Source organism: Antedon bifida, chromosome 4, assembly GCF_963402885.1.
Source record: "Antedon bifida chromosome 4, ecAntBifi1.1, whole genome shotgun sequence".
Taxonomy (NCBI): domain Eukaryota; kingdom Metazoa; phylum Echinodermata; class Crinoidea; order Comatulida; family Antedonidae; genus Antedon; species Antedon bifida.
The window spans coordinates 4,067,436-4,092,072 of record NC_136229.1 but is presented as its reverse complement, the minus strand read 5'-3'; the positions used below and the strand labels follow the sequence as shown (position 1 = coordinate 4,092,072).

Below are 24,637 nucleotides of genomic sequence, written 5' to 3'. Positions count from 1 at the left end.
TAATTTATCGTGCTTATAAAATCTATAAGTCTCATTTGATGCTTAGTGGGTGGAGGTGAAAGAGTCGTGAGGTATAACTCTGGCACTAGGTCAGTATTGAACACTGAACCGTGGGATTGCAAGACACGCACGTTAACCACCAAGATACAGCTCCACTACGAAATATGTTGAGGATGATAATTTAAATGATTTCATTGTCTCTGTGTATCACTAACCACCAAGTGTTTGAATATTAATTAGCAATAAGACGTCACTAATTAATTAGGCGGCTGAAAGTTAATAGCATAAACTAAATGGTATGTAACCTTTGACCTGGTATGTCCGGTTAATATATTATTCTGTTCCTTCTGTTTGGCTTTGATTTATTTAGATACCATGCATTTAAAATGTAACAATAAAATACTTTACGATAATTAATTATGCTTATTGAGATTATATATTAGAGCATTGTTATTGTAAAGTTGGTAGTGTTCGATTCATCGTCATTGCAGCTATCCAAGATGGATTCTGTAAAATTTGACTGAATGACAATATAACAATGTAAATATAATCATGACGTCATTATTCTATATTATATTAATAACATCCCATTTTCAAATTGAAAGTTCGAATCGTTTTGTATGTAGGCCTATGTTTTAAAATGTTAATTACGCTATAAATATCCACGACGAGGATTTGATGTAATTTGAAGAATGTTTTAATTGGTTTTGATGTTTCCCAGTATTTCTACACTATCAAACTAGTTTGACAAAAAGTGTGATGTACCCAAATATGGTAGTGATATGCTTAAATATGGTAGTGATGTGACATCATCATGTCCATATGGGCACATCATATTTTTATGTCACATGAAGTTCGATAGTGTAGACAGAGCTGATAGTTTGATGCACGTAGTCCATTTTAACATAATTCTTTCCGTAACAGACAGACATTGTAATTTGCAATGTATTTGCATTATCGCAGCCTGTAGCTTCCTCTAATAATCATAACATTTTTTTTCTTCTTCAGAATATTAAAACTGAACAACATGCAACCAATAATGATAATTAAGTTTCTAATAAAAATGGCCATGAACATTATTGATGACGTAGAATGCCTATTCACTCTTGTCCTGAACTGCTTCCGAAAATAAATACGGCAGCCATTTTATATTATGATTGATGGCTAGCTTCGTAATACAAATAATATCCACGCGACGGTTCGGCTTTATCAGACGAGCGAGACCTGAATAATCAGGCTCACGACTCGCGAGTGTGCGGTACAGTTAATTACGTATTCATTCTATTTGCTATTACCAATGCCAAGTTTGTCATTATTCCGTACATTAATTGGTTACTGCAAACCGCAATTTCATAGAAATGCATTGAATGTGTGTACAAACAAAACAAAGACGTTCAACATCGATTTTTTTTTAGAGAAATGAAATCACGATTGGTTGTTAAAATTCAATTCCTATAGGAATCCAAAATTAGATCGTCACAGTTACTTAGGTGTGTGACGCATTGGGTGTTTGAAACACTTGTGTAACGCGTTTAATATGATAAAACACTCGTAAAGTGATTTTACATGATGAGTTAAGCTGATACTGTATCAGGCCAATTTACCGGTAACGGTAAAAAAAAATAGTCCTTATGACTATATTTACACACAACGCGGAGTGGACGGGCGGTTTTCGCTCAGAATAGATACAGATTCTACGTGGAATAAGCTATGCGGTTTTCCGCTTACCGTTACCGCTCGTCTGTGTGATGCGATGCATCTGTAACCGCTTTGCCATCAAACTTGTTAATTTTTACACTCGTGTTTAGGAAAAAACTGTTAAATGAAAACTGATGTATTGCATAATGCTTATTCTGTTAAATCCTAGGTAACTTTAAAGATGTATTGTCCCTCTGAAAAATAATTTTTAAAATGTTGTTGTTGAATATGCCATTTTAATGTCACATAATAGTTATCCACTTTGACTAAAAATTAGATCTAAAAACAATTTATTTACCTGAACAAACTGTAATTTAAAGCAAAAAATGTATTATGTTATTTTATTAGTGAAAATATTATTTTTGGGGGTTTTTTTTCTACGGAAGTTTATTAAAACTACAAAATAACCGATTCAAAGTCTAATTTAATTAATCTTCATTTTTCATGTTTTTTCATCTTTAATTACATTTATTTTTGCGATCGTTATTTAGAAACATAATCGGCAAAAAAAAGCGACAGTGAAAAGTAATGACTTTGTTTCGCTTTTCGTTGGATTGCCATTTAAAGGTAGGTTGTTTTAAAAAAATGTGGCTAAAATAAAAAAAAAATTATAATACAGCTTATTTAAACCGTAGAGGAATTATTTATTTAAACGTATGCCAGCAATATTCATTTAAAAAGGAATAGATATCTATAATTACCATAAAGGCTACATTAGTCTAATTAAATAGAATGTGTTCTGGTTAGTATCCATGGTAATGCATAACAAAACAAAACAGAATTGCTTTTGCTGATAACCCCATTATACACAGACTGAAGATATGGAATGAGACGAGCTCTGAATTGCTCAGCGATAATACTGAAATAGATGATATTATATAACACCTAAGTAAATTCCTGTCATTTGATTAGACGATTGTGGGTCACATAGCGTGCATTAGTACGCAGTATGTTTTTTGTTTGGCATATTTACCAATATTGAAATATAACCTTTCATCATTCACCTCATGCCATGATCTGTACCATTACACTCATAAACATTCATTATTTGTATATTATATAACAACTAAGTAAATTCCTGTCATTTTATTGGACGATTGTGAGTTACATGGCGTGTGCAATAGTACGCACTATTTTATATATACTATACACTTGAACTCGAAGCCCTTCGGTGTTGTGTGGATATGTGAATGCGGTGTAATAACGGTTATGATATGAATTATATTGTTTGAAGGTTTGCATGGCGAAATCAAATGTTGATATAAAGTTTGCGGTACACCACGTGTATTAGTTCTGAAAAGAACTGTTGAGTTTCTCGACGTTCTCGTATTCTCACTCCTGAGGACGATCAAAGTATATTGATCGAAACGTCGAGAAACTCAACAGTTCTTTTCAGAACTAATACACGTGGTGTACCGCAAACTTAATATCAACAATATGAATTATACCGATAATTTAAAGACACACAAACCAATAGAGAATGTCCTGTGAAGTTTCCGCTTTCTCATTGTAAGTGGTCTAGGAAGCCATCACAACGTAGATTCGTTTGTACGCATGCGTATATTTGTCATGTGCTGCTTAGTCAGTTACCATAGCATAATGAATTCCATGTGAGTTAATCTTCTCACGGATTATTTCAGATTTTTTTTTCAGATAATTCGATCGCGCAAGTATTCCTCAATGATTATGATTTTGAGCAAAATGTATTATAATAAATTATTTTCAATATAAACGATGTTTTATAAACCAAGACTAAAAATGAATGATGTTATTAAATAAGTTATTCACGCTAGCCTATTCATGGGCATATAACTGCCCATTATGTCCTGCTTTTAATTTCTAACAGAAACAGAAAAGGCAGTAGGCCTACATTTTTTTTTAAGTAGGCCTATGTGTATTTTGTAAATATAATTCGTAATTCAGCCTCCGGGTTGCTATGTTTTATATCATATATGTTTTTTTTGTTGAATATATTTATGAATGAATGAATGTGAATGGATGAATGCGAATAAATGAATGAATGAACGAAAGAACGAACGAATGAATTAAAATGTCATATGTCTGTTATTAGCAGTGGCTAAAAAAACCTCGTTTCCATAAAATATATATAATGTATGCGTGTTATTTTGTGTGGCCCGTCATACTTGTGTTGTTGGTGACTAGACTGTGTGCACATTATTAACAGCGTTATTTGCACGGTTCGCCGCAATACTCCCAGCAATCATACAGTATGTTGTATTCTCGATTCTTATTAAATATTCAATGTGGACAAACATTATTAACTGATTATACAAGCAGATGGAATGCGACAGATCACGTTTCACTTGCACTTTCATCAGAAAAGAACGAACATTTTGGAGGAGAAGGGAAGTTGCAAATTCGGTTTCTTTTAACGTTCATCATCCGAAACTTGACACAATCAACGTTATAGGTATTTGATGTAGATTCGCGTGCATCGATCTGTTTGGAGGGGAGGAGACGTTGCGAATACGGTTTGTTTTACGTTTATCATCTACACTTGACGATAAACGTTATAGGTGTTGGATGTAGATTCGAGTGTATCGATCTGTTGGGAGGGGAGAAGACGTTGCCAATTCGGTTTGGTTTTACGTTCATCGTGTTATACTGGGTGTTGGGTGTAAATTCGCATGGTGCAGATGAGAGGGGAGAAGTTGCAAATTATTTTAAATGGCCAGTGATTATTATAATAGCCCCAATTCCAGAACATGTAGAAATAATCGATTAGTTACAATTTTATTTAATATTTGAATTATTTTAATCAACAGACGTGGTAGCCGATATAAATAATTCGTGACTGGCATACTGTTGATTGTAAATAGAAAAACACAGAGTCAATTCCTAACAGGTTATTTCCATGAAATACTTCGTCAAATTGCGTCATAACTAGTTAGCATAAGTATAATCTGGATTTCTTTACATCACGTGATGATGTGTGCTATATTCAATTCACTCAAAATGATTTCTGTCACAGCTTAAACACTACCGGAGGAAATACAACGAACAATAACAAAAACACAGGTGTACTTTGTTGACCTTCTTCTTCCATGAATAATATATCAGGTTCATTATAAAAGGACGAGTTTAATTAACAAGCCATTGTATCAGTGGCCTAGGAAGAGTTGGCGGACTTGGCTTGCCATACTAGAGCGCATTATGTTTCCGTACGTTTTCGTCCATCGGGTTTCGCGCAAAAATGTATGAAAATGGTTATTTTTGCTCTATGTATATTATAATTTATATTAAATACAGTGTTAATATTTATGTACACTGCCTGTGTAACATGTGACATAACTAAACAAACAATGGACAATCATTTTTGCAGCTGAATTCAAGACAACGTCATTGAGCATTCTCGATTAATTATCAATTCACAAAATACACGCATTCAGAGTACCGTGGTGTTTGGGGAAATAGCTATACTAATCATTGTGCTAAAGAAACATTAAAGGCCAGGTGCGGGCAAAACATTTTATTGATCATACATTCCAATAATTATCGATCTATAGTTTCCCCTATGTTTCATAATTTTTTGGATTGTATTTGTGTTACACGAGCTTGTTGAAAATAAGCACTTTCTTATCAGTGGGGGGATAGTTCAAATTACACAATAAAATCTCTATTCTATGTTGTAAATAGACATTTTTTTAAAAACTATGAAAAATAAACGGTGTGGTAAAAAATGTTACCAGATGACTAAATCTAGGTAATATAGCTTGAATTTTGCGTTTCTGGTATTTTTATTCAACTTTAGAGTTTCATTTTCATGCTATAGCAAAAATAATCCACCGTACAACCACCATCTTTTTCACCTTCTAGAGAGTCACCAGACATGTTATTACACTACTACTAACTAACTACTGAAAAAAAGTAAAAAGTCTTTTATAGCAGAATTTTGCCAAATTTTGTATTTGACCATTTAAGGGAAATTCATGTTTTTTTCGTCTTGATTTCTATTACAAATATTTCATTTATGTACAATTAACCAGATATTTTATTTAAAATGCATGCCTGTACCTGAGCTTTAAGAAGAAAAAAAAAGAGTATTGACTGTGTAGCAATTCTCAAGAGTTGATGATGATGATATTACTATAATTTCCCATTAGAACAATTCCATGATACCTGTGTTTTGGTTGTAATTAATATAGGGTTAGTGTTTTAATGAGTTGATGATCCAACCGCTGTTTCTCTTAGGATCTGAAATCCAATTCAGATAATTGGCTCATTATTTGATCATTACACTAATACAACTGATGGGTAGAGTGACGTCACGATGTAAATTTCCTTTTTTACGTTACGTAACATTGATTTTTTTAAGCCTCAATGGAAATAAGAGCAATTACAACAACAGTAATTATTATTACTTTATGTGTTGACAACTATAATAATTAAACTATGTTTACCATTAGCGTAGGCCTATTAAATCCAAATGATAAGCATTTTTATTTGATGATAAAACCAAAACATGAATTTTAATTAAATTTGAATAATTTGACCAAAAAAAAAAAATATCACCACCATCATAATGTTACGCAATTCGTTAATTTTGGTTCAGATAACATTCCTGGGTGGACAATTAAAATATAATACAAAAGTATCTACAAGAAGATATTTACATTTGTTGAAAACATTTTATAGATTACAGTACAGTATTGGTTAATTTCAAATGTGTAGTAACAATTACTTTTAAACATCTAGACCTACTATAAAACAGACATAAATTAGGCCATGCTAGAGTATGGAAGCCCACCGGTAGATATGATTCGATTCCTGATGTTTATTTATTGTATCAATAAATCAAAGTTGGTCCTAGATTTAAACAAATTATTTTATTTTAGAACTATAACGTACATAAAGATTTTATTTGTACAAAATTCGGGCTTTCTTTTGGAGCGATTGGCATGCCAATTCGGCAACAGAAGCATTTCGTGAGTTGGCACATTATTAAGCATTTGCTGTTTGTTTGTATAAATTCTATTCTCAATTTTGTCCAAGTACTCTCACTTGCACTGATGAAGGGCTAGTGTTGCCTGAAAGCTCCTCTTATTTAGCTTTCTCTCTCCATTGAGATCCAGCCACTGATACCCACAGCATTGTCATTTTTCCAGTAGGCTACTTATTTTATTTGTATCTTCATTGAGATCCAGCCACTGATACCCACGGCATTGTTTTTTTTTCAGTACTTATTTTATTTGTATCGCCATTTAGATCCAGCCACTGATACCCACAGCATTGTCATTTTTTAAATAATTTGCCTTTGGATTTATAAAACATATATTTTTTACAAAGACAATGATATAACTACTATTGTTTTAATTAAAATTTAGATTATATTATTAGTGCTTGTTTAATGTTTAATTTTGTCCATTCCTTTTTGTATATATTCATAATATTTAGCTCTAGGAGCTTAGTCGTATAATCCGTGATTTAATCTCCCAGGGACCGTATCATTGAGATATTTAATCATTGACAGTGGAGGCTGCATTCTAGAAGATTTTCCAATTCTCTGTACATACTAAAGGGTAAACAAACATACCGACGTTTATAACGTCTCGTGCTCAATATTAAAAGCGCGCCTCGTTATGACACATCAATTCAATTTCTTTTATTTCGAAAATTTCATCCATATCGACAAACGTACAAACAGAAAAAGAAAGAAGGAAATTCGCAAACTATAAGCTTAAATATATAGGATACTTCTCCATCTACAATACATTTTATATATATACACAGAATATAATAAAATAGTCAGTCAGTATAATAATATGCAAAACACCTTTTAGTATTATTGTTTTACCATTCGTGTGAAACGAGGAAATCAGATTTAGATTTCTATATTGACCATTACACATTAGTTTTAGGTAGTATTAGGCATAGAATGTTTTCCATGGATCTGTACTGTTGTATATACGAATAATTCAACAGTACAAAAAATAGCTACCATAAACAAAACAAAATCAGTTTTAGTTTGCCTATTTAGACTAGAAGGCTAATAAAAAAAATAGGCACAGCAGATGGAAATTAACTGCCAGTTGCTATGACAATCAATCAATCAAAATCGATGCAGGTAAAATCATAGTAATAGAATATTGTCAATTAAATTGCTTAAGCAAACGAATATGTTAAAAATCATGCAGAGATTGTAATTAGTAGGTCTACACCAATTATACCGGTATCGGTGTAAAGAAAATAATATTGAGGTTGATTTTGTAAAATCAGGCATAACTCTCTCTTTTTTAAAAATAAGCATTCTCTTTCTCGGCTGTGCGACTTGGCTTGCAACTATGACTTTCTGTTAAAAAAAAATTTACTAATATGAAATGTCCTACTTACGTTTGTGATGGTAGTTCCAAAGTATTTAATATTCCACTTAATTGTTGTCGAGTGCGCTGTGTACTATGAACTGCCGTCAAACGTTGTTATCACTGTTCGACCAGTACTATTGAAATGTCGCTCTAATCATCATAATTGTAGCATTGTTGCAGCGCTGTCGCTGTGTAGCTGCATCCTCATCTTCGGTGTCAAAGGTAAAAAGAGAAATCATATTGGTGGCGTTTGTCATTTTCACACACATTCAAACGTCATGGTTCCCACTAGAGACGCGTCCCACTAGAGACGTAGAAAGAAGCGCAAGCGAATTGAAAAATTAAACTTGGTTTCCACTAGGACGCAACCCAAGGACGCAACGCATGGGCGCAACGCAAGGACGTAGGAAGAAACGCAAGCGTGTTGAACAAGGACGTAACGCAACGTAAGTGAGTTGACCAATCACAAGCGATGGATTATTCCAACGGTCGCTTGTCATTGGTCAACACGTTTGCGTTGCGTTTACGTCCTTGCGTTACGTCCTAGTGAAAGCCAAGCTTTAGAAGCGACAGTTCCAATAATCACTAAATCATATCACTAAAATATTGTTCTAATTAACTAATTTCGGTCTAGAACTCTAGCATAGATCATATGAGGTCGTCACAAACCGATAGCAGTTAGCAGTAACATATATGTTAGCGGGTGTGGTGGGATAGACAACCAAGAACCAATAGGCCTCTTAACCCAATAAAAAAAATGTTTAACGCACGTATAGATCAGGCCTAATCTTTATTAAGGGTTATAAGATTGATACAGCTATGCGGGTTAAGTATAACAATAATACATGAATATAAAAATATGATATAATAATCCATACAACCTAATTCACAGAGCCAACGATATCATCAGCGTCTGTGTTTCTATATTTACAATAAGATACAATATTTTTCAATAAAGAATACTACTTTTTCATAAAATACTGGTAAAAACACATTTATATACCTGAGACATCATTTCTATCTTAGATATTTCGTTTAAGATTATAGTTGTATTAGCGCAGTTCACGATCAAACAAATGCGTTTCAGATGTTAAAGTTACTGATACTCTAAACGCGTTTTAGGAATTTAAACTCGCATCCTAAACACATTTTCATTTGACACCTTTAAAAATGTTCGTAATTTAACCGAATAAATAGCATGTCTTATATTTAATTACTTTTTTATGTACAATAGAAAGTTTAAAATACATATTTATTGTTCTTTATGTAATTTAAGTTTAAAGTAGTTTACATACTATCAATTTACAATATCTAGGCCTAAATAGATTAGGAGAAAAACAATATTTCTATACGTTTAATTTTTTACTGTACTAAGCTTCTAAACTGTTTCTCATTGCGGTCGCCAACCAGTCGCAAATTTCATAATCTTCGCAGCATCAATCTCCGACATTCCTAAATCTGATTTCAACATTTCCTTATTTAAATCAACCAGCATGTCACCATCAATTTTGTGAGTTTTAAAAGTTTCTATATACTTCTCCAAGTTTAGCAATCGCATGCAGTCACTTATTTGGGCAACATTAACCCCTTTAAGATTCCTTGGTACATCAGCCATCGAACGTATGTCATTGTTATTACTACTGATGCGATTCCGGAACGGCTTGGGTTGTGTCTGTGGACCAGTTCTAGGGGTATAGTGAATCGCCGGGCTTGAAAACTGACGTTTCGTTGGTGGGGGTAATGTACCACCGTTTGTAAGTTTCTGCTGTCTGAATGGGAATGCGTCGCTTTCTCTACGTGGGGCATATCCATTATTGAAAGTTTGGTTGGTTAGCCCATCTACCAGATCTGATTGAGATTTCCGTCGTTCTGTTGCCATCTTTAATTCGGTCATCAGATCGACTGTCTGGTTCTGTGGCTTAGGCCTGGGACTTTGTTGCTGTACAGGTCTCAGTTTTGCTAACTGACTTGCAAATTCGTTATAGGGTTCGTCTGACACTGACCGTGTGAAATCGGCACGTTGAGAATTGAAAACAGGTGGGAGTGGTGGTGGCAATGGCGCCGCTGGTGGTTGTGAAACTGGGTCTTGGAAAGCAGGTGGTGGAGGTGGCGAAGGTGGAACAGTACCATTCATCGTGTTGTTTGCGTAAATATGATGTGGGAACATTTCAACTTCTGCGTTCATGTAGTCTGTTTCATCTTCTGGATAACGATGTATAACAGCACCCACTATATGTTGGTTAGGAGAAACGTTGATGATGTCTGACTGATGTCTCCAGTTGTTGTTTATCATTTGGTTATTATGATCTCTGGATGACCTTGGTGTTGTGGCATAAGCAGACAAAGCTCTCTGGTGTTCCATCTCTTGTTTCTTGTAGTCTGGCACAGGAATATCAACTGGCATGTTCTTCCTTAACGTTGCGTAAAATTCAGTGCCCTCAGCGGAACGATCTTGTTGAATATCTCGGTGAAGGTCAGTGATTACTGGTCCATTTCGTCGTTCAGGACGGGATGCATCCATTCGACCATCTAGTGAGGAATTTGATGAGAAAGAAGAAACCGAAGGTGTGTTTCCTTTCTTCAGGATTGACCGAGGCGTCGTTGACGTAGAATTGTCTCGTTTTTCTTTTGGTGTTTTCTCAGTCTGCTGTTTAGAATCTTTTACCTGTTTTGGTAATTTAGCTTTTGAATTTGTTTGATTATTTTTCTTGACTGAGGTTGGCGTTGACTGATCAGATTTTGGAGAGCTTTTTTGAGTAACATCACTTTTTGGCGAAGGAGGTGTCTGGGATTTGGGTGTTGACGACGCCTGAGCTTTTGGGGCTGACGGTGCCTTAGCTTTCACTGGTGTTTTATTCTCTTTAACTGGTGTCTTGTTGTTAACGTCACTCTTTTCAGTTTCTTTTGCTTTGTTAGTTACTTCTTTAGTCTGAGAAGACGAAGTATTGCCAGCTTTCTTGTTAGATTTCTTTGTTTGTTCCTCACCTTTAGAAACTGACTGTTCAACTTTTCCATTTTCTTTCTTAGGAGCCTTTTGCTTTTGTCTGGCTGGTTGTGATTTTGACCTCTTTTCTGCAGACTTTTCGGCAGACTTTGCCACTTTTCTTCCTCTACCATTCTGTACAACGGGAGTTGCTTCTTTTGTTTCTGTTTGTGTTTCTAGCTTTGGTTTGTTACCAGCAACATCATTATTTGTCTTTTTGTCATTTTCTGAGTTACTTTCAATGACTGTGGGCCGTTTCTTTTTTCTACGACCAGTCAATGTTCCAAACAACCAACCAGAAAAAGATCCTTTCTCTGAACCATTCTTATTCTTCTTATTTTTTGTGTCTTTTAAAATGTCACCTGTCGAGACAGCCTTTTTCAAACGTTCCTCGCGTTCCATTGCGTTCACATACGTTTTTGAACCGCGTGCTCCCAGACTTCTGGGTTTCTCTGCTAATTGATCGACTGATTTTGAGCGTGTACGTACTGGGCCGACAGTTTTTGACGCTGGGCTGCTACTACCTGAAGGTGGCCTCCGTTTTTGTTTTGTTTCTACATATAATACAGCAGCTGGGACAGCGTGCTCAATGTCTGTTTGCGTGGAACTCTTTTCAAGTCGTTTGTCCGAGAAAAATGTGATTTCTAAAAGACAAAAAAAAACGTATTTGTAAATTAGAAAATATGATTAAAATCAGCATTGTTATTTTTCCATAAACTAATGTATAATTAACACATAAATTTTTTTTATTTTTATTATTATAATTTTAGTATTACTAGTATCATATTTTTGTTTTGTTTTTCTACAAAAGCGTATTCAGTCTTAGACATTTCTTAATTTCTCTAGACTTCTTCAAAATAATACTTATTACAAGAGTTGGCAGGTTTGAAAGAAGATGATGTATCAACATGTCAGTATAATCGTTTTGCTTGTCATACACAATTTCTGTGTTTTTAGTATTCTTCACCCTTCATGGAATAAATTGCCTGCGGCAAACAACTCTCATACAGATTAAATATGGTGTTCTGTTACAAATTGGCACTCATAAATATTTGTGAATATTGTATGTATTTATGCTGAAGAGTAATTGCCGTACGAAATGCATTTTTACATATAAATCAGCTCTGAGTGTGTTCAAGGTATACTGTATGGAATAAAACGAATATGTTGTTTCTGTTACAAAATACCATAGACTTTCTCACTATCATATTTGGGATACAGTCGGACCCGCATTTACGGACCAGCATTTACGGGAGCCTCGTAGTCCTGGTATATAGCTTGTTTGAGCTGCAATCGGGATTGGCATACAAAGACTAAGATACTGTTGCGGTACACAACACACACATACCACCAACACTCTATCATAAGCCTATAGTATGAGTTAAAACCATGGAACTCTGGTTATATCTACGATGATTGAATCATCTTAAATAATAAAATGTATTATTTTTAGAAGAAAAAAAGCAGCGGTTAATTTGTATTACTGTTTGTAAATTTCAGGACCCCCACTTTGGTTTTACAGTATACATTTTTAAATCCCAATTTTTTGTATTTATTCTTTGTTTATATATTTTAAATGTATTGCTGAATGGATGCTAAATAAATAATAAATAAATCTTTATCAAAATCTTATACTGCCAAATCAATTCAACATTTTCAAACAATTTATATTTTTAGTGTATTATGCATTTAATTTTTAATGTATTTTAAAACATTTTTAAACGTATTTTACAATCTTATATGATTGTATTTTTTCAATATTGTAACTCACACTTCTCACTGCTTTTTATTGTTTTATTGCAGTTTTATACCATTTTAACTCCATTTTATGTGTACTTTTTGTTGGTCTTGTATATGTTGACAATGAGTTTGATCAAATAAAATGAATGAATGAATCTACTGTAGGGTGTTCGTAATCTAGTATCTTGTTCCTAAAGCTCTGCTTACATTATCAAACTAGTTTAAAAAAAAATTGTGATGTGCTCAAATATGGTAGTGGTATACTCAAATATGGTAGTAATATGACATCATCATGTCCATTATTATGGGCATATCATAAAGTTTGATAGTGTAGACAGAGCCTAATGCCCTTTTTGACTAGATACTATAATCAGATTTTGTTTTAAATGAGATGAAGAAAATCATTGCTATTATAAAGTTGTGTACATTGGTCAATTTACTTACGATTGTTTCCCGCGTTTAACTTAAATGTGACGTGTTTGTTGACTAGCCTTTCCAGGAGATTTGTATATTTATCCCAATTTGCAACGGGACTGTCTCTAAAACATTCTGCAACAGCGACCTCTAGTTTTGCGTGAACTGGTAAGTTTATCACCATTGTATCTAATAAATCTGTTAGGAAGAAATAAAATTGATAAAATGGATGCAATGAAATAATTGAATATAGGTTTATTTTAGAACAGTAGTCAAGTCAAATATGTAAGAACTCCTCAGTCAGGGGGAAATGGCAATGGCTTGCTATACTTTCTAGTAGTTTTATCAGATAATCTATATGTAACATGACCACAGAGCTGATTTTGCAATTTTCCCCCTAACTATAGTATTTCTCTTTAAATGGAGAGAATATTTCGTTGAAATAGAACTACAAATGTTTTAACACATGTAAATATTCTACTATTCAACCCAAAACATTTTAACAAAAACCTACTTTGATTAATTGCATTTCCTTGGATGAAACTCTCCTCATACATTGTCTTTAGTAATAATGTGCTGAACTTTTCTTCAGTGGCTAACGTGTTTGCAAACTGTAGTCGGAATTTAGGGTCATCGTCTACAGCAAATCGGACCTCACGTGGCAATAGGCATCTGTCGATAATCTCCCGAAGGTACATCGGCTTAGATTCTGTACATACAAGTAAATGCATATTGTTATTAACTGTAACATTAACTATAATACATAGAGATTTAGAAATTCCCGCAGTTTAATGAATGCCGGGTAATGACGCAGCAAATATGTTGGTAGGCATATGCAGCGTGTTGGTTACAGTTATATTTTGAAATAGGCCTAAATAATCTTTCCACTGTTTCTTTTTGAAAGAGGAAGAGTACATTTCTTTTGTAAAACGACATAAAAAAAGCATAAGAGAAGAGTTCACACAATCTCAATTATCAAATATAACACTACATACAACCATCCATGGACAATTTTATGTATAGAACTAAATTATGTCTGTAGTTTATAAAAGATTATTTAAAATTAATTGTGAAAATGGAAAAATACTGTGGGGTTTCGCTGCTTTCTTTTTATCTTATACAATCAGTCCTGTCATAATATTAATGTTGTTACTTACTTTTTCCTTTACTAATAATTTCAAACCGTGCATTTCCATATCTTATTGGTATACTAATGTGGTTTCCCCTCCGATCACTGGCAAGAACTCTCGTCTGTCGACAAAGCTGATGAATTCGCATCACCTAAAAATAATCTCAAATTATTATTATTGAGCTAAGGTTGGTTTCCCACTTGGAGAATTTATACGCGGGAGTTATTGAAAGCGTCAGATATTTCCATCTACTTTGTGACGTGAAAAACTGTGCAAAGAATCATTGCTCAAGAATCGTAAGTATAACCAATGTACACAACTTTATTTTAGTCTCAACGATTATAAGCAACGTCTTAGTTAAGTCGAAGATGCTCTCCAGTGGGAATGCCATCCTGAGATGAGTAGTAGTAATTAGTCTTGTTTATTTTATTTCATTTATATGTAATTTTTACTTTCTATGGACCAGAGATTCAGAAGTAAAAGATTGAATGAATGAATGATAATAGCAATGATATAATTCCTAATAACTTGTTTCTGCTTTCTATTTCCATTTTGCACCAATAATATCATTGTAAATTTAGTTCAGTTATTGATTGTTTTTAAAACTGTGCTAACAGTTTATGAAAAGTAAACCTTTGGAATTCAAATACTGCATTTACAGTAGGCCTATATGTTAAAATATATTTTCTAAGAATACAGTAACCTTATTTCATGGAATAGCAAATAATAGTATCAACATTATTGATTCCGATTGTACATTATAATATAAGTTACCGTGTGGCTGGTGGTACATTTTAAGTACAGTACAAAGAAATTAATACATTGAATAAAATACATTCAATACTGAATTATTGAAAAGGAATTTGTACCTTGAAGGTTAAGCGATGCGCTTCAAATAAATTCGACACGCATAGTGAACAGATATTTATTAAGGGTTAAGGGTTAATTTCCGATTCGGTATAGGTATATTAAGTATTTAGTAAGCCAATGTTAAATCTAGTTCAACTAAAGCTGTTTTAATTACTGACTTTTCAATTTGCTGAGACTGTTAGTACCATCACCATTACAAACACTTAGGCAATGTAAACATATAAATAAATGTATCCTAACATAGGCCTACTGTAGAATACAAAATTGTTTTGTATTATTATCATTATTATTATGTTATGATGTTTGGTTGTCATGGTTATTTTAAATCAGTTAGCCCTACTGGTATAGTTTATTTTCAATAGTTATTTAGTTTACAGTGCAGTTATCTATGTTAAGTTAGATTTGTACAAACAGTAGACTATCATACAAGAGACATAGTTATTGATTATAAAGGCATGTTTTTAATGCAGTACCGTACCTTTCCCGCTGAAAAACTTTCATTCTCGTCTGGTGAGTATGTACCAGCGGTGACCTTGAGGATTTGTGGGAAGGTGTACTTCCGGAGAACATCTTTGAGACTGTGAGTTTGCCTAGACCACTTGATGTCTTCCACTTTAGACATAGTTTATGCCGAACGGTAACAGGTCTCACCTGGAATACAATCAGTTATACAGTATAAAAAAGCATCTCTTTAGTGATAACAGTATAATAAAAACAACTCTTTGGTGATAACAGTATAAAAACATCTCTTTGGTGATAAAAGTATTTAAAAAAAGCATCTCTTTGGTGATAACAGTATAAAAAAGCATCTATTTGGTGCTATGTACAGTTACAGTAGTGCCGTATCCACCTTACACGAGGTTGTTTAAGAGTCTATCTAGTCGAGCTAGTTTGAGGTACACCATGAAAGCCTCAGTGGTCTAATAGTCGGATGCCTCTGTATCAATCAGATTCCGGGTTCGAATCTCGGTTCTCTCAAATGTTTTCATCATCTTCACCGTTTATAAGTTAATTGACTGTTAATCACTGGGTGGTGGTTTGGAATTTCGTTTTGCTTGTCTAATAATATCAGTTATACACAGTAGTTATTTCATATTCATTTAAGGTTAGGTAGGGCATAGAGGATATTTCCTACATGGGTAGATTTAGGTGGGCTCCAATCTAAGCAATACAACTCTTCCATAATGATAAATCCTTTCTGTATCATGTATACCGTACAATTCCACAATATTGTAGGCCTACAGAACAAACATCATCCGTACAGTACTGTACATACAGTAACACATTTTTAAGCTAAACTTTTCTATAGTATTTCTTGTGTAAATTGCACCCTTTTTTATATATAATTATCATTGGTTTTATACTTTTATACAAATTTTAATATTGTGAAAATGTAAATATCTTTGTAATTCAGCTAAGGCTGCGATGATGATATTGAAATAAATGAAATGAAAAAACACATTTTACCATTTAAAACTATACAGTAGTAATATCACTGTTACAATATTAGCACAGACTAGTGTATTGTATTGTTTGCTCAAACTAATCCAATAAAATCAATGTGAGATATGATATCGAAAGTATCGAGAAAATATGTGTAGGCCTATGGTCGATTCTTACATTGTGATTGAAACGTTAACATATTACTTCTAAAATACATACTATAGTTTACTGACCTGTATCGTAATTACACAATTTCACATCCTAATGTTTCCGAAATCTCGAAACGTCAGTAAATAATTTATATACAGTGATCAAATACAGTAACAAAGATAATACAGAGAACTACAGTTATACTAGCCTAACCTGTTGATCGGGTGTATACACTTATGACGTGAGAATATGGTCCGAAGTATTTGCATTACTTTACGCCACATTTATCGTAATCATTCATCCGACCCAACAATATACCACTTCTATTGTCATTGCTCAAACACCCCAACCAGTATTATCATTGAAACTGCTAAGCAAAATAGTGAATAGGGAGAAATCACGATTGCTCGTGTATTACATCAACTATTGGATTTAAAGGGCAAATGGTTCATGCTAAACTGAGTTCAATTATAAGAAGCACGTCTTTAACAGGCACGATTTACGTACCCGGGTGCCGTTTGCGTTGGGCGTAGTTAACGTTGTGTGCGGTTTACGTAGCGTGCAGTTAAAATTTGGTTCTCACTAGGACGCAACGCAAAGACGTACACGCAACGCAAGTAATTTGACCAATCACAAGCGAAGGATTATCAAACAGTCGCTGGTTATTGATAAACTCGCTTGCGTTTCGTTTACGTTTTTGCGTTGCGTCCTAGTGGGAACCAAGCTTTACGTCGGACGCAGTTTATGATGGGCACACTTTGCGTCTAAAGCAGTTTACGTCTAAATCTTGGTTCACACTAGGACGTAACGCAAGGACGTAAACGCAACGCAAGCGTGTTGACCAATGACAAGTGACAGTTCAAATAATCCATCGCTTGTGATTAGTCAACTCACTTACGTTGTGTTCCGTCCTAGTGTGAACCAAACTTAACGCGGAGTGCAGTTTACGCTGCGTGCAGTTAACGTCTAAGGCAGTTTATGGTTGGCATGCTTTACGTCTAAAGCAGTTTACAGTACGTCTAACGCAGTTTATATCTAACGCTGTTATACGTAGACTTCACGAATAAACGCAAGTGGCTTGTACAGTACTAGCGTACGTTAGTAGATAATTGTGAGATTTCAATGAACACGAATATATTGAATTTATCAATTTAACTTTCTAATATAAATTACAACTTTTAATTTTAATCCATACAATAGGCCAATATCAATTGCGATCATAACAGATGGTTCCATTATAATCTGTGTATAATGAAATATAATAAGGGATGGTAAATAGATATGCATTGTGTACAACAATAATGAAATGTCTGAATACTCATTAAGCTGAAGTATAGTATTTTGACCTTCACTAGTATCCAAATATAAATTTAGCAAGTTCAAAAGGAAGCATGGTTTTGGTATATTTTTATAATACGCATGGGATTAGATCCACTGATTACTCCTGCAACTACTGTACCCTAGTTGTTTGCAAGGCAATCAATCTACAGCCTTGTTTATAGACTTGCCCCAAGTCTGTATGTAATTGTATTTTTTATGTTAGTCCACTTTTCGGTTTTTGTCTGGAAATACAAGTTTACAATCTCAAGTAGTATACGTATGAAACGCCATATGTGCCAAAGGTTTTTATTTTTACTAATATTAAGTCAAAACTCCGTCTGGAACGCAGACTACCTTGCTTAAAGTAAATATCGTAATATATAAGTAGAGACAAACCTAAGAGCTGTTTCACCAATTTAGAGATAGAAATAATGTAGGCCTATTTACTACTTTCTAAACACTACTGTAGAGGTACACGTTCTTCTCTGTGAGTTGTGATTGCCACAGATTGCCAAGTAGAATTACTTTGTAAAGTCAATGTTTCTCTCAATAACGTGGACAACTAATTTAACAGATGATGCCTATTAGTTTTCAGAATAATCGATATATTGGTGACGTACTCACAAAGCTTGATAAAATCTCGAGTTATTTTTATCTTCCATATGGACCAAAATATTAACTCTATCCCGGCATTTGGCAACTGTACAATTTTTCACTCCGCTTAATTATATTGAAACGTGAAGTAGTTTTTCTATTGGTGGAGTGAGCGGGTTTATGTTTTTCAGTAATTTCAGTAATATTATTTGTATGAATAGTTGCGTTTAACAAGACAAAATAATGACTTTCTCATATTTCCGTAAATTCAAATAGAAGTAACTGTTATTTCTGTATCCAGTATAATTGACAATGCATCTTAAGTTCATAATTTATGTTTGTACAGTGACAGTAATTTTCAAATACCCATTTATATATCTTGTTTCACCTGACTGAATTCGTTTATTTTCGCTTCCTATTTGTATAATCAGGGACATTTCATTCTTCCATGGTATAATATGCTACTGTCAAACTAACGAGCGAACATACAGTGTTGTTTGTAAAAAGACAGAATGCCCTATTTAATGAAAAGATAGTATTGTATACTAGGTACCCGGTATTAACATTTGTTCGCATTGTGATTAGTACACAACAATACTGTGGTTTAAGGTTAGATCTGTCCTTCCGAATTTGACAAAAGAAAGAAAGATGGTGTTACAGTTTATTCGTGAGAATGCCGACGGTCTTAAGTCATGGGATTTTCCAATAAATATTATTATCTGGTTGCCATTCATCAGGCGAATGCTTCTAAATAAAAGTTATTACTATTATTTTTAAGTAAGTATTCTAACTAAAGGAAAATGTTATTTCTTTATAATTATTATTAGCCATAACATTTAGGCCTATACCACCTATATTTTGTTTTGAAATTAGTAATCATTTTGATAATAACTAGGACCGTAATAGCATCACTTATTTATTCTTACTCCTGTTGTATTTATTTTATATATATTATACATTTGTACAGTACAAGTAAATTGTTGGTTTGAGAGACACGCCCTTAAATGTCATCACTCCTCAGTGCTTCACTTCACTCTTACTGAATAGAATAAAATATTTAATTTACACTCCAAATTCACTGTATTAATTTTATTAATGTTTATGTGTATTGATATACTGTATGCCTAACTTATACCAACAAAATATTTCTTCCGGTACATCTAAGTACTGTCAGTATGTTTTCACGCAACAAATAGCCTACTATTTTTTTAACTTTGTGTCCTTTGACCAAAATCTTCAAATCTCCGTAAACCACACTAAATATTGCTAATCAATAATAATTCATTAGTTTTTAAAATAAAATATGTATAATTATAATAGCTTATTTGTATAGGTCTATCTGTCTACACTATCAAACTAATTTAACAAAAAAAGTGTGATGTGCTCAAATATGGTAGTGATATTCCCAAACATGGTAGTGATATATGACATCATCATGTCCATATATATTTTTTGTCACATAAAGTCCGATAGTGTAGACAGAGCCTTAGGAATGAAAGGTCAACTAAAGTAATCTGTTAAGTTTTTGCATTTCATTGTTTCTTTTAAGTTAGCACATTCTTAAAAGTGCAAACAATTTATTGTTTTACTGAATTATGCTATAGAAAGTTGTACCTCACTTATTTTGTGTTTTCAAATAGGTTTAAAGAATTAAAGTACCGTCACAATACTATCGTTTCATACAAGAATTTGGTCAATGTTTTCGGGTGAAAGAACAAATCAAATAACATACAATAGTACCTGATTTTGATGATTAGTACTGTAGTAATTAAGTTTTTTTCACAAATCTACTGTACTTTTAATTAAGAACACATTTCAACTTAAAATACACTTCGGCAATACTTGTTTGGTATTAATACTTTTTTCATTAATGTTATTATTTTGTATCTAAATTATTATTAGTTTTTTTCACAAATCTACTGTACTTTTAATTAAGAACACATTTCAACTTAAAATACACTTCGGCAATACTTGTTTGGTATTAATACTTTTTTCATTAATGTTATTATTTTGTATCTAAATTATTATTTAAATCATGCAGTTAATGTCATAAAAGGATTATTATCATAATCCACCTGTAACTATTGTTTATAATTTCTTGAAATAGTAATGTAAGCTATAATTAGCAAATTACCAGGTTAGCCACTGTGGAATTTACAATGACTCTTTGTACAAAACTACCATCTTTACTAGCAAAACAAACATAGGTTTAACAGTAGTATGTGTGTCTAAGGTTCCGTGTATTTAAGTACGGTACTGTCGAGCAATATAAACATGGCCTATAGTAAATATTATGTACTGGTAGTGTTAGTACGTTTATGGTATAGTAGCCTATGAAGACAATATTATTTCTTCATTTAGCATTGTGACGAATGCGTGTCACTTAGGCTTATCACTGTAGCGTACTAGGAAACTAGTGAGACCATTACAATTTCCATAAAAATGAATTGAATCTCTAAATATAACGATGAAAATATTTAAGATTTTACTGAAGATGGTATACTGTACCAAGTAGTTAAACAATGTAAATAGTCACTGATTGTTATACCGTATCATAGGTATTTGGTCCTTGCGGAAAATATGTGGTTGTGTGTGATATTCGCGCCAAAATTCTATGTTTACAATGTTGTATTATCACAATTTGTTGGCGTACAGTAAATGTCAGCGGATTTTCATTTGTTGATTCTTTATTGAAAACCCACGCTAAACCACCAATTTACTACTCGAATAAAAAGTCGTTTATACCTACAGTACAGTGTCGTAACGGCTATGAACGCTCACTCATGGCTAAACCCAGGGGGCCCTAAGCTTACAGTATGGGGGCCCTGAGCAGTGCCCAGAGGGAAAAAAACAGGCATTAAAATGTGTTCCTAAACCAGGGGCTTCTTGCCTACACGTTACGCCACTGCTACCGGTACATTACTACAGTACTTCACATAAACATTTCCCATTCTGTTAAATCAACAACATTGAAAATAGTTTAGGGTCTCTAAAGATCTAACTACAATACTGTAGTACTTTCTATAAATTTGTTTTGGTTTAACTTACCTCCTATTTACAATCAACGGTCCTAACCGACAGGCCCTAATTGATAGGCCCGATTGCAGTCAGAATGGTTGAAATACTCATCTTCTCATAAAAACCTGAGTATTGACAGACAGAATTTGATTACAGAGAGGGATTTACGTCATCGGTATCAAACATTTAAAACTTAATTACAAAATTATCGCCGTCTCATATTATTATGCTGCATTTTAATGTGTTTTTTTTTACAGGATGTACTATACTATGATGTTCTATCTTAAACAAACAGATACTGTACGGTAATGTATGAAAAAAAATATGAAAATGATAATTAATTAACAATGTAAGAAGATTTAAAGATTAACTACAGCTTAAAGATATTATAATATCTGTCATGGTTACGGGCATCAGGTGACTCCCTACCATTCTCAACACAATCATAAGCAAAACCCCAAAGCATGAGATCGATGATGATGAAATAGAATGTGTACATATATGATTGTGACTCTGCACCAGGCATTATACCACTCGTCAGGCCACCGAATATGCTAGTATCTTGAAGATTTGTTCATCTTTAATGCATTTATTTACGTTATTATCAACTAATAATATTTTTAAAACTGGAATTATCTATTATACTTGAACTAATATTACAATAGTTATTAGTCCTATATTACTGTATCTTTGGTGGTATTGCCTAATTAACCGCAAAAACACAGGTGACTAATGAGCAATCTGACGTATAATATCCAAGGGTAAACTGAAAGGCGAGGGAAGAACGATGAATTGATTTCTAAAACCTATATGATGACGTGTGTATTGTCTGTAATCATTACGTACTTAATGTTATTGTTCTACGGTGCTTTGAATATTATTAGTGTTGTATTACGGTGCACCACTATGTTCATAGGCGTGTCGTTTTTAAGAAGGTAAATATTGCCTAACAATGTATACATGGTTGTAATTGTATTTAACTACTGTGGAGTAGGGTCCCACCCGAGAATTACTTAGTATAAAGTACAAATTACGTCAGAGTAGGGCAAAACATCTGACCAAATAAATACATGCAAATCAACATTGCCATAAGGTGTCATATTGGCTAACTTATAAACACAATACTCATTTATGATAAATACAGTAATGTGATAATATTGAAACTTAAAATGTTCATCTCTAAAATGTCAATCAGATGTACAGTAGCAGGGTCACTCTCACAATCACGTACTGTATTGAATTGTAAACACAAACTAGAATAGTAAAAACCCGTGGATTAAATTTAAAATTATTGTTAGGGATACGAACACACTAGGCCCGTTGTAAGTTTATTTTAGAATGTCATTGTTAGTGCCTATAGTACATTTAAAGATATATTGTCCTCTTAAACAAATATTTTGTTGTTGAACATGCCATGTTAATGTCACATCACCAAAAACTAATATAAGTTACAAGTTAACATTATTGTCAACATTAATTGTGTGTTGAGAATTTAAAACGGTTTGTGGATATTTGTTGTTGTGCCGGGTCTATAGCCCCTTCATGATCTGCTAATAATAATAATGTCTGAATATAATGGGTGAGATGAATCTTGCATAATTGAGTTCAATTTCTTAAGTATAAATGTTTTAAACATTGTCATCCAGAGATTTCATTTCGACACCGATGACTCTACTGGCCTTATTTATATGTACAATATTCTCTGAATTTTACTTTTGCTGTTGGCATTGATATGAGAAAACCAAATAAGAAAGATTGATTGGAAAACAGAGGAGTAAAACATATGAATGAGATGAGAAACTACTGTAGATAAATATCAATGAAGAAAAGATTACAATATTTTATTATGAATTAGTATAATAATATACTATAAATGATTTGGTTATGCTTTGTAGATCTGCAAACCAAATGATGTATAGTTATGTTGGAGTTACTGTAGTTAATATGCTGCATTAGATGATGTATTAATGTAAAAATCATAATGGATGAAACATTGCTAATGATAATGATAAATGGGAAATCCACAAAAGACAAAAAAAAACATTATACATAAATTATTGTATATACGATATCATCTAATAACACACTTAACTTCTCTTACTTAACTAATACCCAGGTTCTCTATGTAACATCATTGTATTGTATCAGTGTAATTTCACTCTTCCTTGGTAACATTATAAACAAACAAGTTCTGCTGTTGAAACTAATGTGTTCAATCTGTTGTTTTATATTATTACATGCAGATCCATGAAGAAGAAATTCGTTTGGGAAATATTTTGAATATGTTATTAATTAGTTTGAAACTCTAATCCCAAAATTATTCAGGTGCTATATACTGACAGTATCTTAGGCCCTTTGAAATGCATTTGAATCATTGTGGTTTGTCTATACAAACTTCAATGAAGGCTTAGCAGTATTATAATGGTCGTTATTGTTTATTATACTTTTCTGTATTATACAAAACTTCGTAGTCCTTTTATTCATACGTAGATTTATTTTAAAAAATGTAATTATATATAAAGTATCTTACCTTAAATTTTGGAAAATAATTATGATTCTCAGCAAACTCCGGACACAAAATTCATTTTCTGTAGGCCTAGATGTCAGTTTTTTAGGAACATAATTCCGGGTATAATATCCATAACACGGGTCATAAAATGGGCGACTGTCACCTTCTTTCGTGTGACTCACTGGAACAATATGGCTAGCAATTATTTCTTATGCAAATCTTAGGTGTATTGTTCGCGGGTCTTTTAGGGTGCAGTCGAGTGGGACGTAGGACAATGCAGGTGCAATCAACCAGCTCAAAGGGTTTCGTCTATAGGATCAAGTATGTTTAAACTAAATGCACTGGATATCATGGCTGAACGAACGCATGCAGAATAAAAGCACTACGAAAATATGGACAACTCAGAACAGCACTAAGTTACACAGAAAGTTTCAAATCTGAAACT

General features: G+C 33.3%; 2 protein-coding genes across 5 annotated transcripts in view; both read right to left on the bottom strand.

Annotated features, from left to right (window-relative positions):
- The window catches only part of LOC144839943 (disintegrin and metalloproteinase domain-containing protein 11-like), a 47,853-nt gene extending 39,658 nt beyond the window's left edge, over positions 1-8,195 (bottom strand). For both annotated transcript variants that reach the window (XM_078695532.1, XM_078695533.1), the window contains exon 1: positions 8,050-8,195. The gene's annotated coding sequence lies outside the window, so the exon portion shown is untranslated. The remainder of the gene's footprint in view (positions 1-8,049) is intronic.
- Positions 8,196-8,806: 611 nt separating this feature from the next.
- On the bottom strand, positions 8,807-24,346 carry LOC144839932 (uncharacterized). Of its 3 annotated transcripts, none has more exons than XM_078695516.1 (6): positions 24,214-24,346; positions 15,637-15,809; positions 14,316-14,439; positions 13,673-13,867; positions 13,189-13,356; positions 8,807-11,648 (listed from the first exon to the last, which is right to left on the bottom strand). In XM_078695516.1, the coding sequence occupies exons 2-6, from the start codon at positions 15,778-15,780 to the stop codon at positions 9,412-9,414; spliced, it is 2,868 nt and encodes a 955-aa protein (XP_078551642.1). In that variant the 5' UTR covers positions 15,781-15,809; positions 24,214-24,346; the 3' UTR covers positions 8,807-9,411. The 3 variants fall into 3 exon arrangements, with proteins under 3 accessions (XP_078551642.1, XP_078551643.1, XP_078551644.1); XM_078695517.1 differs by lacking the exon at positions 24,214-24,346 and adding an exon at positions 16,835-17,070; XM_078695518.1 differs by lacking the exons at positions 14,316-14,439; positions 15,637-15,809; positions 24,214-24,346 and having other exon boundaries at positions 13,714-13,729.
- Between the last annotated feature and the right edge of the window lie 291 nt (positions 24,347-24,637).

What these genes read in the sequence shown, in the direction of transcription:
- LOC144839932 (XM_078695516.1), bottom strand. Translation starts at nt 15,780, where the DNA reads ATGTCTAAAGTGGAAGACATCAAGTGGTCTAGGCAAACTCACAGTCTC. An exon ending in AAAGTTTTTCAGCGGGAAAG is followed by an intron (nt 14,440 to 15,636) that starts GTACGGTACTGC and finishes GATTATTTTTAG; the next exon opens with GTGATGCGAATTCATCAGCT. An exon ending in GTTAAACGCGGGAAACAATC is followed by an intron (nt 11,649 to 13,188) that starts GTAAGTAAATTG and finishes TTTGTCTTTTAG; the next exon opens with AAATCACATTTTTCTCGGAC.